Source organism: Phalacrocorax carbo, chromosome 1 (genome assembly GCF_963921805.1).
Source record: "Phalacrocorax carbo chromosome 1, bPhaCar2.1, whole genome shotgun sequence".
In the NCBI taxonomy this organism is placed as follows: Eukaryota; Metazoa; Chordata; class Aves; order Suliformes; family Phalacrocoracidae; genus Phalacrocorax; species Phalacrocorax carbo.
In genome coordinates, this window is record NC_087513.1 from 159,533,017 (window position 1) to 159,546,177 (window position 13,161).

A 13,161-nucleotide genomic window follows, 5' to 3' on the forward strand; every position below is an offset into this window, starting at 1 on the left:
AATCCCTGGGACAGAATAATGCAACTGCAGAGCAAGAGCTTGTTGTCAAACACCAGAACATTCTCACCACACAGTACGAACAGGTTCCACACCACTAGATTAACGTATATTGATTTTATTGCCTTGCTTCATGGTAACAGGAAACAAATGCTGTCTTCTGTGTCAGCTACAAATTATGGCTATTCTCAATTCCATTGGGCCAAACTCCTGTCTAACTAGGCCTTGCAGGGACCCAAATACTTTTTATACTACTTCTGTATATTGAGAGCATGCCTTCTGCATGTCAGCCTGGCCTGTACCTACCTGTGCCAGACCTGGCCATCCTGAGTGCTAAATGTTCTCTAAGGATCAATGATTCTGGTTGCTGGTGACAGTTTTCTGTAATAATATCTATGCTGTAATGGCAATGACACTTCAAAATACTTAGGTGTTACTTTTCTCCATGTAGTCAGTTTGCTTCTGGCAGAGCAGCTTGGGTTACTGAACATGACAAGTGTTCTCCTGTTCTCTCTTCTTTCTGCTCTTGCCCTCCCTAACAGGATTTTGTGTAAGCACCATCTGACACTTCTAATTAAAAGTTTTCTGAGACTCACCTGACTCAAAGTGTTTGTATACTCTCCTTCATGTTTCATGAGCCCAAGCATCACTTAGCACCTCATAAATTGAGGTATCTGCTTATGGTTACCTCCTTTTCTGCCTGTTTGATCCAAGGGCACAGCTACTTCTGGCAGTCTAAGTGTAACTTAATACTCAAAGGCATCAGAAGCTGGATTAGGAGTCCACTTCAGAGTCCTACTTAAAACAGCGCCTTTACCAAAAAATGCCTGCGTCCTGGGCAAAAGTGTGAGCTGAGGTTCCATTTGCATATTTACCCAATGCTCTGATGTTCAAGGCTTATAGAAAACATGCTGTAGCATATGACTGCTGTTTCCAAGAAAAATCACAGATCGTGTAGAAAGGAAGACTCTCTTGAGTCCTGAATAGTGTGAATGCACATACAGGCAAACATTCAAAGACCAGACAGCTACTTAATGCTGAATGGAAATGCTTGAAATTTGTTGCCTGTATGCATGTTGAGCAAGTGTTCTCTTATTTTGTCAAAATCCCTTTAGCTCCAGGGAATTTTGCACTGTAAAACAATGTAGGATGAAACTCCACACACTGCCTTCTATGTCAGGGTGGTTACGTCTATATCTTTTGCAAGTAATGGAATGCAAAGGCATATCATGAAGTAGTTGAGTGGTTAGTAATTCAGTGTCTCCAGTTTCCAGCATTAGGTAGTTAGTGATTTTAATTCCTTCTGGTTTTTACCATATTAGTTTTATTGTTTTGCAGTAACTAGTATAACTAGTATTGCACTTACCACAGGTAAGCAATCTGTATGTTTTTGTGAAACTTCTGCTTGCTAAATGTCTGCGTTGGTGGATGAAATAGCAAAGCATACCAGAGCATCTGTCAGCTTACAGGTAGTGTACACAGGTAGTCTTTTCACTGAAAAATTACCTAGTATGCATTTCACTGGAAAAGTACAAATAACTACTTCTAAAATGCTTTTAATAAAAGCTAATTTTTATCCCTAACTTAATGTAGAAAATATTTACCAAATATTTATGTTGGAAACTATTCTCAATTGCGTTCTGTGAAGTATTTCAGGTAATTAACACCAAATAGTGCAAGCAGTGTGTATTTTGGGAAAAAGACTTGCATTAAATTTTATCGTTTCAGACTCGTGATTTAAATGCCATTGTTTCAAGCGAGTGACGGTATTACTGCTTTCTTTTAGAGCCTTCATGCTATGGAAGGCCATGTGATGATAGCTTTCCTGCCAACTGTTCTAAACCAGTTGTTTAGAGTTCTTACTAGAGCAACTCAAGAAGAAGTTGCAGTCAATGTGACAAGGTAAAGAATTTTAAGTGCTTCATAGAGTGATGACTGGGTTATCACATAAATCTAACTAAGTAGCATTTTTGCTATGGCAATCATAGCTTTCTTTGTAGGCTTACTTGGTTTCTGACTTCTGCTTAGGGTTATTATCCATATCGTTGCTCAGTGTCATGAAGAAGGCTTGGATAGCTACCTGAGATCTTATGTCAAGGTAGGTAAAAATAAATTAAATGTTTCTGGGTTTTATTTCTCTAAAAAGAGTATATTTAAATTTAGTTGCATCTCTTTAAATTAAATTCTTTCATATTATGTCATAGTTTCATATTATATTCTGGTTTTCCTCCCCAAGTATGCTTATAAAGCTGAACCCTACGTTGCTTCTGAATATAAGACAGTACACGAAGAATTGACAAAGTCAATGACAACAATTTTAAAGCCATCTGCTGACTTCCTTACAAGCAACAAGCTACTTAAGGTATATATTGAACTATACATTCTACTGTATGTTCTTATCTGGTCGTAACTGAAGAATAGGAACTGATTGTATTGAAATAGCTGTTGAATGCACGTGGCAATTTTACAGAATGTTTTCTTTTCTCTGCAGTATTCGTGGTTTTTCTTTGAAGTTCTGATAAAATCAATGGCTCAGCATTTGATAGAAAACTCTAAAGTGAAGGTATGTCAACTTTTGAAAAAAAAAAAAGTTATTCTAAAGAGAATTGGTATAGTATCTTCTTTCTCCAATAATATCTTTATTGCATATTAGAAGAAAAAATATATACATGGTTATGATTTATATATAATAACTTTATTAATAAGAAAGGGAGGGAAAGAGCAAAGCAGCAGGAGAAAACAGTTGAAATATTAGAAAAAAACTACAGGGCTAGAATCAATATTAGTATAAAAGGATAGAAAGCCCTTGAAATTCATACAATAGAGCAGGCTGTGTGAATCATCGTATTCTCTAGTAAGATTTCTTAATACTTATGGTACAACACAGCTGGAAGGAACAGATAACACTGGACTTTGAAGTAAGTACTACCCAAAAATACATGAGCTTTTTCCTGAGCAGTACAGTAGCTGTGATGTAAAATTACTCTGAAAACAGTGAATCATGCAGTTTACGGTCCTTCTGTATGCAATAAGTATCAATATTTAATTCTGTGTTATTTCCTATGCTGGAAGGAGAATGATGAAATTTTAGAAACAGGCATTTTTCTGCCAGCTTGGCCTAAAACCAGTATTTTTCTTACAATGGTGGCAGCTTTTTAGTTTGTTTACTTCTGTATTAAAGCAAGTCTTGAAAGTAAAGTTTCAAGTACACAAAATAGTCCCAGCTGAGCAACACACCAGGTTGTTCTGAAATCTTTATCAGTATTTTCACTGTGTATTTAGAACATAACTGGAAGTCTGAAGTACGTGGGGGAAAAAAAATAATTGGACAGTGATCAGGAAAAAAGCTTTAGAGTGCTACACTTAATACTGTTCTGCTGTGGTATGATCAGTAGAGTTGGAGTCCCAGTTCAACTTTGAGTATCTGGGCTTTTCTATTTCAGTAGATTTAATCTTTAAAGAAGTAATTGATTAATTTTTCATTTAAGAAGCATGTGAACTCCATGTGGTAATTGGTCAAATTAATTTTTCATCATTAGATATTCTCTAAAGTAATGTGTCTGATGTCCAAATCTTAGTAACCACCACTTTTACTTAGAATACTAAGAGAATAAAAATATTTTCCTGTTCATGTTACTGGTTTACTTTTAGTTAGAATTATTGTATCACCAGACTGACTGCTATCTAGTAGTAAATAATTAAATCTGCCTTAATACAGTATTCAACGGGACTAATTTTAGCACTAATTACTGATACATAATTTGCAGAATATCATAATATTAGAGAAGAGGAGCATGATTTATGGATTCAAGTTGAACTATGCATTCTGCTGAAATACATCACACAGTGAAGATGCCAAGCTTCAGCACTTGCACCTTTTGTAGAAATAAAAGGAATGGGTTTTTTAACACTCTGAATTAAATATGGAGAAAAATCTGTAACATGCATAACTATTTTTTCCCACTGTTCTGGAGTACACGAGGAGCTTAGTCAGTTTGTAAGGCTTCTCGTTTAGTAGCAAAACTGATTGTGTATTTTAAGCTTAACTTCCCCCCGCCTCAGTCTGCCCAGCTATGTTTTATTCTGACTTTCAGTAACAAATACTGTTAATTCAAACCAAAGAAAGAAAAATATTCAGATGAGCTTTTTTCTGTTCTTCACTTTTTTTTCTATTTCATAGTATCTGCTCAGATAATTCAGGATCTTTAAACTTGAATTTCCATTATTGATTTCAGGTTCCTTGAGGAAGGAGTTTGTGCTTCTTTTCACTCTGTGAATGGGCTATTTCTTATTTCACCTTGCTATTTTCAGTGTATTGTAATCAGTTAAATTAATTGTAGTAATTAAATAAATCAATTCAACTGAAATTAAGTATAATCTTATAAAGCAGAAAACACTCCTTATTTAAAACAAATTTTCTAGAGACTCTGAAATTATATTCAAATTTTAAAATTTAAAAATTATATTTTAAAAAAAGAAGAGTTTTTGTTGGTTTTGGTACTTACCCTACAGTGCTGGCAGTATTCTTTATTTTACAGTATTCAGATCTGTGAGAAGGATACAGTTTTTCTAGTTACGGAATGTGGTGCATCTGGGCAACGTTTTCAAAACATGGTGTCTGTGAAACTTGCATAGCTTGAGGAAGTTTTCTATTGGATTTGGTAGGCAATACTCTGAAAAACAACAACATGCTGTTTTTGCTTGGCTAAACAAAGTTTATAAAATTTTTTCTGATTACAACAAACCTACAGACGTCCTCACAAGTTTGGAAACAGCATATTGGTTTAAAAAAGCTTCAAAGAAACCACTAACTTGCTGTCATGCAAACCCATTTCCTTAATTTAAGTATAACTTCCTTACAATAGGGCTTGCATTTTTAAATTGAGATCAGATGGTGGATAAAATAAGTACAGTAGAATATAATCTTTTTTAAAGCAGGAGTCTGTGTAAACAAACAAAAAAACAAACACAATTTACTTTTCAGAATGAGCCCATCAGTGTCCATGCTTTTAGTATTCTCTCCCATATAATCTGCATCTCTTGTATAGTATGGCATACTCCCATTGATGAGCATTCACATTACTACTAGCTCTTGATAGTTTTTTAAATTTCTGAATTATTATTTCTTTCCTCCAGAAGTGCTATAATGACTCATTTGCTAAAACCTAATGTATCTTTACTGGCCAACGTAATCCTAGTAATAAATTATATTTGGAGAGCACCAGCACTTACGTCTGAGGAACAAATTCATTTAACAAGACTTTTAGGGAAAACAAGGTCAGTAAAGGAACAGTGTGTCAGTTACAGATGCTGAAGACTGATTTGGTTACCTGGTATTACAGAAATACAGTGTGAATTGGGGCATGCATACCCATTACTCAGAAAGGCCTCCATCTCTTTGATGTCAAAGTGACCTAAGTAACTCTAAGAGAAGGCACTGATTATTTTATTTTTTTAATAGTAACAATCAATAGCTGAGACCTAATGGCCTCAGCTTTTCTGTCCTTGAAAGACTGAGCAGTTCATTTTGTGATTTATTACATACTATAAATCGCACACTGTCAAACTCTGGTCTTCTGAGATGGATTTCTAAGGGTTGTTATAAGTAAGCTTAGGATTTTCATTAAAATGCACTAAAAGATGGAGGCAGGTGACAATTCAGTGTATGTTTATATTTCTAAAGATTGGTCTAGGAATTATGACCTTCCTTTAAGTAATATTTTACATCAACTTGTTGCATCAAATTTTGTCTATTCCATGGGTTATATGATAGTATAAATTCTGAAAAAGTCTCGTTCATTTTAAGTAATCTTTCTGCCCTATGAAATTCTTTAGGTGGGCTAAAAATTTATATAATTTCATTTTAATGAATGTTTGCTCTACCTCATAACAGCATAATTGTAAACATGCATTTTGTAGAAGGTAGGCTGAGAAAATACTGAGCACGGAAAGAGTGTGACTCTTATTTCAGAAATTAAGGGTGCGCAGTGAGGTTTTTTTGTACATTTAGTAGGTTCTGTAGCCATAGATCTTTCTAAGATGATAACGGTTCATGCAGAGGTTTTCTTATTCAGCACTGAAACTACCAAAATGTTGCCACATTTTTTGTTAGGACTTACAGGTGTAGGAACATGTAGTAATTCTACCTGAAGAGGAAATAAAAAAAAAACCAAACTGAACAAAGAACTCTACCCCCAAAACCGTAAGCTTTATGCTGGAAAATACCTGTCTGGTTTCTAATGAGTAGTGTGTTCTGTGTGCTAGGTGTACATTTCAGGTTACTATTTTGTTTGTTTTTAATAGTATCTTCAAAAGCAACACCCAAATATGAACTGTCCAATTGTACAAAGGGAACAAATTCTTTTAACATGCACCTTTAGATTCTAGTACTTTGCTGTGTGTCACCCTGAATGGCTGTTCTTTCTCATTCTTCCCCTGCAATAACATGAAGTAAGGTTCATAGCTTCTAAATTACTGGAGTGACTTTTTATGGCAGATTTTCGCTGTTGTCTCCACATATCATGTAAAAAAAGATGCTTCCACTTTTAGAACTAACATTATTGTCATCTCCCCTGTGACATGAAGGAGAAAGGAGCAGAACTCACCTGTTATTTACATCTATCCTTGACCCTGAACATCGCTTCTTGATTTACAAGCCCCTTAAGTATCGAATAAATTTTTTTACTAGCTTTTTTGTGTCATACTGGGTGAAGTAATAAATGGAACATGCATTCAGATATTTCCTACTTAGGAGATCTGATAAAAAGATACATTTCTGGGTACAGCAAAATTATTTCTATAGCAAGAATTTTGTAATGTTTTTGAAAATATTTAATTGCTGTCCACCAAAGACTGAGTTACAAGAATATTGTAGGACACTGACTGGCATACCTACCAACAGAATTTTTAATCTTTAAATGCTATTTTATTAATGAGTACTATTGGTATCTATACAGGTTTCTTTTTCAACCTTAATATCTATTTTTTCAAAATATTTTTTTTAAAACAGAACTAGAGACTAGAGACTTTGGAGGACAGTTCAAACACAAAGGGAGCAAATTGTGTAACCATTGATTTATGCAGGGTCTTGACAATGACTTGTTCTGCCTAGGAATGCTACATTCCATATAGTTCAAAAAAGTGTTTAAAAAATAAAGTGTTCAGAGCACTCGGATGTTTTGATTTCAGTTTTCAGACAGAAAAAACATAATGACTGTACAGTTGAGACAGTTTTTTCAAAGTCAACTTCTTCACTTCTTCAACCTCACACCACCTGTCGTTACATCCCTTCAGACAAAAGACAGAATCTTTATTAAAGTTTGTAAGATGTCTAGAAATAAGAGGCTCTGCAGTGCCAAAAAGCTGAAGAGAACTTCCTGACCAATACTGGTCAGAATGTACGAAGTCATTGATGAAGATAATATAGATGGTGAGCGGAAAGGAAGAAATTGTGAATGTAAAGGAAATCTTTTAAGCTAATTGGCAAACTACCTAAAAGTAAGGGAAAATAGTTCTGATTGTGGAAACTTAAAAACATGGAGAGTAAGATTCTGAAGCCTGAAAGAGCTGAGATTTGAGGTTGCTAATGAGCAAGAAATAAGAATGTTTGAGAATTTCCACAATGGCAAAAGGCAAAGGAGGTATTTAAAATACAGTTGCAGAACAGCAAACACTGTTGGTTTTGTTTTGGTTTTTTGTTTGTTTGTTTTGTTTGTGTTCCCCCCCCCCGCCCCAAGATGAAAAAGAGAGTCTGAGAATGCAGTTAGTATATGTGAACCAGCTGGTGTCTGCTTTGGAAAGGAAAATAGATAAAATTAAAGGATTCCTTTTATTCTTAGCTTCTGTCATCAAATTTATTGCTGTATAGAAAAATGTTGATGCATTATACTTAAAAACTTCTATACATGTGTTTTTTGATCAAAGATTGCCTTGCTTGAATTTTAGTAACAGAGGTTAGTGCATGCCGTAATATATTCTATTAATCAAATGTCCTTTTCCCCCCTCCCCAGTCTAGAAAGTTCCTGAATTTAAAGAAAATTTAAAGAAAATTACAAATGAGCAAATTTTAAAACTTTCTGTGCCTCCCCTCTCCGTCAGGTTATCTATATGTTATCTAAAGTAAATTTTCTGATCAATTTTATTATTAACCGTATTAAATATTGGATCTGCATTTGTTTCTAGCTGTTGCGAAACCAGAGATTTTCCGCTTCCTTTCATCATGCAGTTGAAACAGTTGTTAATATGCTAATGCCACACATCACTCAGAAGTACAGAGACAATCCAGAGGCTTCAAAAAATGCAAACCATAGCCTTGCTGCCTTTATAAAAGTAGGTACACAAGCGACTTGGGGTCTGATATTACTTTTTCAGTAATACTCCTTCTTCATGGGTTTTAAAGAATCTTAAAGCCAACTCATAAAACTGAATATGCATAATTCTTTTAAAATATAATTATATGTCCAAGTTAAAATGCATTGAAGTATAATTTGCATCTTCTGTAATCAAGAAGACATCTATTCCAAAGTTGGATATTTTTTTAAATTAACCGATACTTTATCAAAATAAGTAAAAATTTATTTTGATTTTTCTTTTTTTAATTTTCCATTAAAAATATCATCTAGGTTACCTTCTAATCCTACAAAAGGATTAAGTAGTGTTTTATTTACATGCATTTTATGTAGACAGTCTTTCAGTGCCTTTCCTTTTTCAGCCAATAAGATCCAGTAGGGAGAAAAAAGGACAGGAAATAAAATGGTAGATAAAGCTGCTAGTAGCATGTAATTTTCATTTCTGACAATATAGAGTTCTTATCTTCAAACTGCTTTTTATTTGCAATTTGTTTACATTCTGCATTGTAAGGGGGAATTTGGAATCCATATGTGTATACATATATTTATTTTACTTGTTTTATTGGTTTTTATATTCAAACTGAAATACCAATAATGTGTTTGGAAAATATACTTATTAAATACAGAAATATTATTACTGAGCACTGAGACAATACTAAATCAATTCCATCTTGGTTTTGCTTGTTTTCCACAGAGGTGTTTTACTTTTATGGATAGAGGCTTTGTTTTCAAGCAGATCAATAACTACATCAACTGCTTTGCCCCAGGAGATCCGAAGGTACTCACTGTTTTTCAACAAACTGTTTTTAGGAGTTGCCTCCTCTTGATGCCTGTAGATAGAGTCCTGAATTAAGTCTTCGGGCTTCTTCCCAGCTATGTTAGAAGTCCCCGTGCTGTATCCAGAGCATTTTTTTTCCCATCAAATCACTTTTTCATATTTTGATTCCCATCTTCAGGTGCAAGTGCTGGGGGCTTGGGGGTACAACACTCAGCAGAAATTTTAAACATGAATGTGAGAAAGGCTGAAGTTGGAAGAGTTGATATCTGATAAGTTGCTTACATTTACTGTAGCAGTGAAAGCATGTACCAGATATCCAAAGAATTTTTTCTGTCCAAACTCTTCTTACTTCAATACATAATATGTTAGTAAACTTAAATAACTTTGGACAATAGGAACAGTAAATAGAACTATATCCAGTTGTCAAGTATGTATTGTGGTGGAATTATTTTATATGATGTATGGAACTTTGACAGGTCTATATCCCTCACACTGCATGACTGAGAGAAATCACCCTTTTGTGTTAGAAAGCTGTTTTTAATGTGCTATTCAAATCACTGCATCAGATGTTTAATTTAGACTTTAAAATTATTTTTTTCAGACTCTTTTTGAATTCAAATTTGAATTTCTCCGTGTAGTCTGTAATCATGAGCACTACATACCTTTGAATCTACCAATGCTATTTGGAAAAGGCAGAGTTCAGAGATACCAAGGTAAATTCTTCTGAAGAAGTGTATGATATATTTCTTAGATGTCACCTTTTTATTATTAGACATGTAGACTGTGTAACTTCAGGTCTATGAGATGTTGGAAACCTCAAAATTGTTAAATGGAAGCCTAAAATTATAATCCTTTCATTTAAACTTAAAGGTATAGTTTAGGTAGCAGAGTAATTTATTCATAGTATCTAGTCATTGAAAGATATGATAAACTCCATCCTTGACTCTGCTTCCCTTGCCTGCTATGATTATCAAGTTTGGGTTTTTTATGAGTTAGCTTTTTGTTCACTAGCTGTGGAAGCCTACAACACCCCTGTAGGTAGATGTGCAGTGTGAGGCTTGGTGTACTTGTTACTTTTTTTTCATATACCCATTCAGGTTAAAAGGGACTTCAGTAGGTCTGTAGTCCAACCTCCTGCTCAGATCATCTCAGGCCTTCCCTTCTCCAGAGGGAACAAGCTCAGTTCCCTCAATTTCTCCTGATAGGGCATGTGCTCCAGCCCTTTAACTGCCTTGGTGATCCTTCACTGAACTCACTCAAGTTAAGATCCTTCTTGTACAAGGCCCAAATACTATACATGGTATTTAAGATATGTCTGACAAATGCCAAGTAAAGAGGAATAAACACTTCCCTTGATATACTGGCTATGTCCTGTTGATACAGCCCAGTACGCTGTTAGCCACCATTGTTGCCAGGATGCCATGCTAACTCCTATTAAAACTACTGTCCACCTGGACCCCTAGGTGTTTTTTAGCACGGCTGCTCCCAAGCTAGTCTTTCTACAGCTGGTACCATCGCAGGAAGTTCGTCCATCCCACGTGCAGAATTTTGCATTTGTCCCTGTTGAATTCAATTGATGTTTCTGTTGACCCATTCCTGTAGAATCTAGATTCTTCTGAAATGCAGCCCTGCTATCAAGCATACGGACTGTACCCATCCACAAACTTGATGAGGGTGCACTCCATCTCCTCTTTCAGGTCATTGATGAAGTAGTATTAAGTAGGATGGACCCTGGGAAACTCTTTTGTAGTTGGTCTCCAAGTAGAGTACCACCAATTAACCACCAACCTTTGAGCCCAATGATCCACCTAGTTCTTTTGCACATTTAGGTGTCTATTCACCTAGACTGTAATTTCCCAGTTTGGACACAATGACCATGTGGACTTCTGCTATTCTCTCCTTATCTACTGATCTAGTGAGTTCATTGTAGAAGACAGGTTAGTCAAGCATGGTTTACCCTGGGTAGATCTATCCTGGCCATTCCCAATCACACTTTTCTCCTTCACTTGCTGAAAAAGGGCTTCCAAGAGGACTTGCTCCATGGCTCTTCCAAGGACCAAAGTGAAGCCTGTAGTTCCCTGAATTATTCATGCCCTTTTTTGAAGATGTGTGCAATGTCTACCTTCAGTCATCGCAAGGTTATGGGAGACCCCTGATCACCATGGCTTAACAAAGGTGGTAGTGAGTGGTCTTCCAATGATATCAGCTAGCTCTCTCAGCATCTTATCTGGTCCTGTGGATTTGCGTGACTGGAGGTCTCCTGGGAGATGCCTGACCTGATCCTCATCCACTGCTAATAATATTTTTTCTTGAAGCTAGTCTCTAGACTCTTAAGGCCTGGGAACCATGGCAGTGAATGATAAGGCAACAAAGGTATGGAGTACTTCAGCCTTACCCAAGTCCACTTTTTCTAAATCACAGTTCCCATTCAGCAGATATCCCATGTTTTAGGCTATAAAAGCCATATTCAGGCTTCTAATGCTAATGTAGTAGTAGAAGCTGTTCTTGTTGCCATTGATGTCCATTACCAGTTTCAGCTGTAGCTGAGCTTTGTCTTCCCTGGCACTATCCCTGCATACTTGATCAATGTTTCTACATGTCTCTTCTGTAGCTTGTTCTTGCTTCCACCTCATGTGTGCTCCCCCCCACCACACCACTTCTTTTTCTCTCCACTGGAGCTCAGTCATGAATGCCCTGTTTGGCCCAGCTGGACTCCTGGTACATCTAGCCTTGTGCCAAAACAAACAGTACATTAGCCATTGTATTTGTGGCTGTGAAGACATTATTAATTTCTTCCAGGCATTGAACTATAGCAGAAATCAATAAGCAGAGGTGAGGAAGGGTGCTTTTACAAGTACCAAGCAAACCTGCCTAACATTTATATTTTTGTAGATTAGGTTATTTTTTTCTGAAATATATGTTCAGTAGAATCTGCTGGCTTAGTGGAGTATAATTAATGCTTTCATCAAGGTGGTGACAAGATCTGAGACTACAAGCTGGACAGCTGCATAGAACTTGTTTCTCCCTTTGGCTTTTTCAGCCTTCGGGAGTGGCTTGGATAAACACTGCATGAATATTTCCATAGGAAAGGAACTATGAGTTGTTGGTTTAGGGATCCTAAGAAAAGAGCAAAACCGGAGAAAACAGTGTTTCTGATTATACAATAAAGAACAGTGTAAAATGCTGCTCCCTGATGAACTAGGAGTTCAGCCAGGAAAGAAGACCTTTATTGGAAGTGTTTCTGGCTCTGTGTTGCTGTCTCAAGCAAAAGAGATTTCAGGTGATGTGGTTGGCTTTTAAGTCTTAAGTTCTACAGGAAGGCCTGTAGAGTATCTGTGCCGACTTATCCATGTTTCTTTCTGACTTAGTGGATTCCCTTAGTGGGAGAGTCCTTTGAAAAATGAAAGTGCTTTGAGATTAGCATCTGGTTTTTGATTACTGTATTGAACAATGACAATGAATATGAGAAACTCTTGAACACCTCCTGAGCTGAAATTTTAAACATAAATCCATTCTAATAAATAAGATCATCATACTAAAGTTTCTCTTAAGCTGTCATATATTCAGTACATAAATGAATTGGATTATTTTATTATACAAAAAAAATACTTCTAAAGGGGAGTAGTTTGACTTTGCTGTGTCAGATATGCTGGGCTTTTGTGTGTGTATGTGTCTATATAATAGCTATATATCTATATGGGGCTTAGTATAGATTTACAGTTAGCTGCTACTAGAAATACTTCATGAAATAAAATTGCATTGCAGTGGTTTAAGCACAAATGTTCAAATAAGATGTTTTTTCATTCCAATTCTATTGTAATTAACACTGAATATAGAAACATTTCTGGAAAATATAGTAATGTTTAATTGTAGCACAAAATTGGCTATTGTCTTACAATGTAGATCTCATTTCCGTAGGTTCATTTAAGTTATCTTGTTTAAATATTATTGTGTCCTTTTGTGTTCTCATATATTGAGAAGAAATTGCTTAATTTGGACATGTGTGTTGCAGATGCAGTCTCTTCATTCCACTTTTGC

At 35.7% G+C, this 13,161-nt stretch overlaps 1 protein-coding gene across 9 annotated transcripts in view; it reads left to right on the plus strand.

Annotated features, from left to right (window-relative positions):
• Positions 1-13,161, plus strand: part of DOCK9 (dedicator of cytokinesis 9) — a 134,428-nt gene that overhangs the window by 76,814 nt on the left and 44,453 nt on the right. For all 9 annotated transcript variants that reach the window (XM_064440648.1, XM_064440646.1, XM_064440647.1 and 6 more), the window contains exons 24-30: positions 1,784-1,899; positions 2,026-2,095; positions 2,234-2,359; positions 2,489-2,560; positions 8,179-8,325; positions 9,040-9,123; positions 9,725-9,836. In XM_064440648.1, coding sequence (XP_064296718.1) covers positions 1,784-1,899; positions 2,026-2,095; positions 2,234-2,359; positions 2,489-2,560; positions 8,179-8,325; positions 9,040-9,123; positions 9,725-9,836 — 727 coding nt within the window. The remainder of the gene's footprint in view (positions 1-1,783; positions 1,900-2,025; positions 2,096-2,233; positions 2,360-2,488; positions 2,561-8,178; positions 8,326-9,039; positions 9,124-9,724; positions 9,837-13,161) is intronic.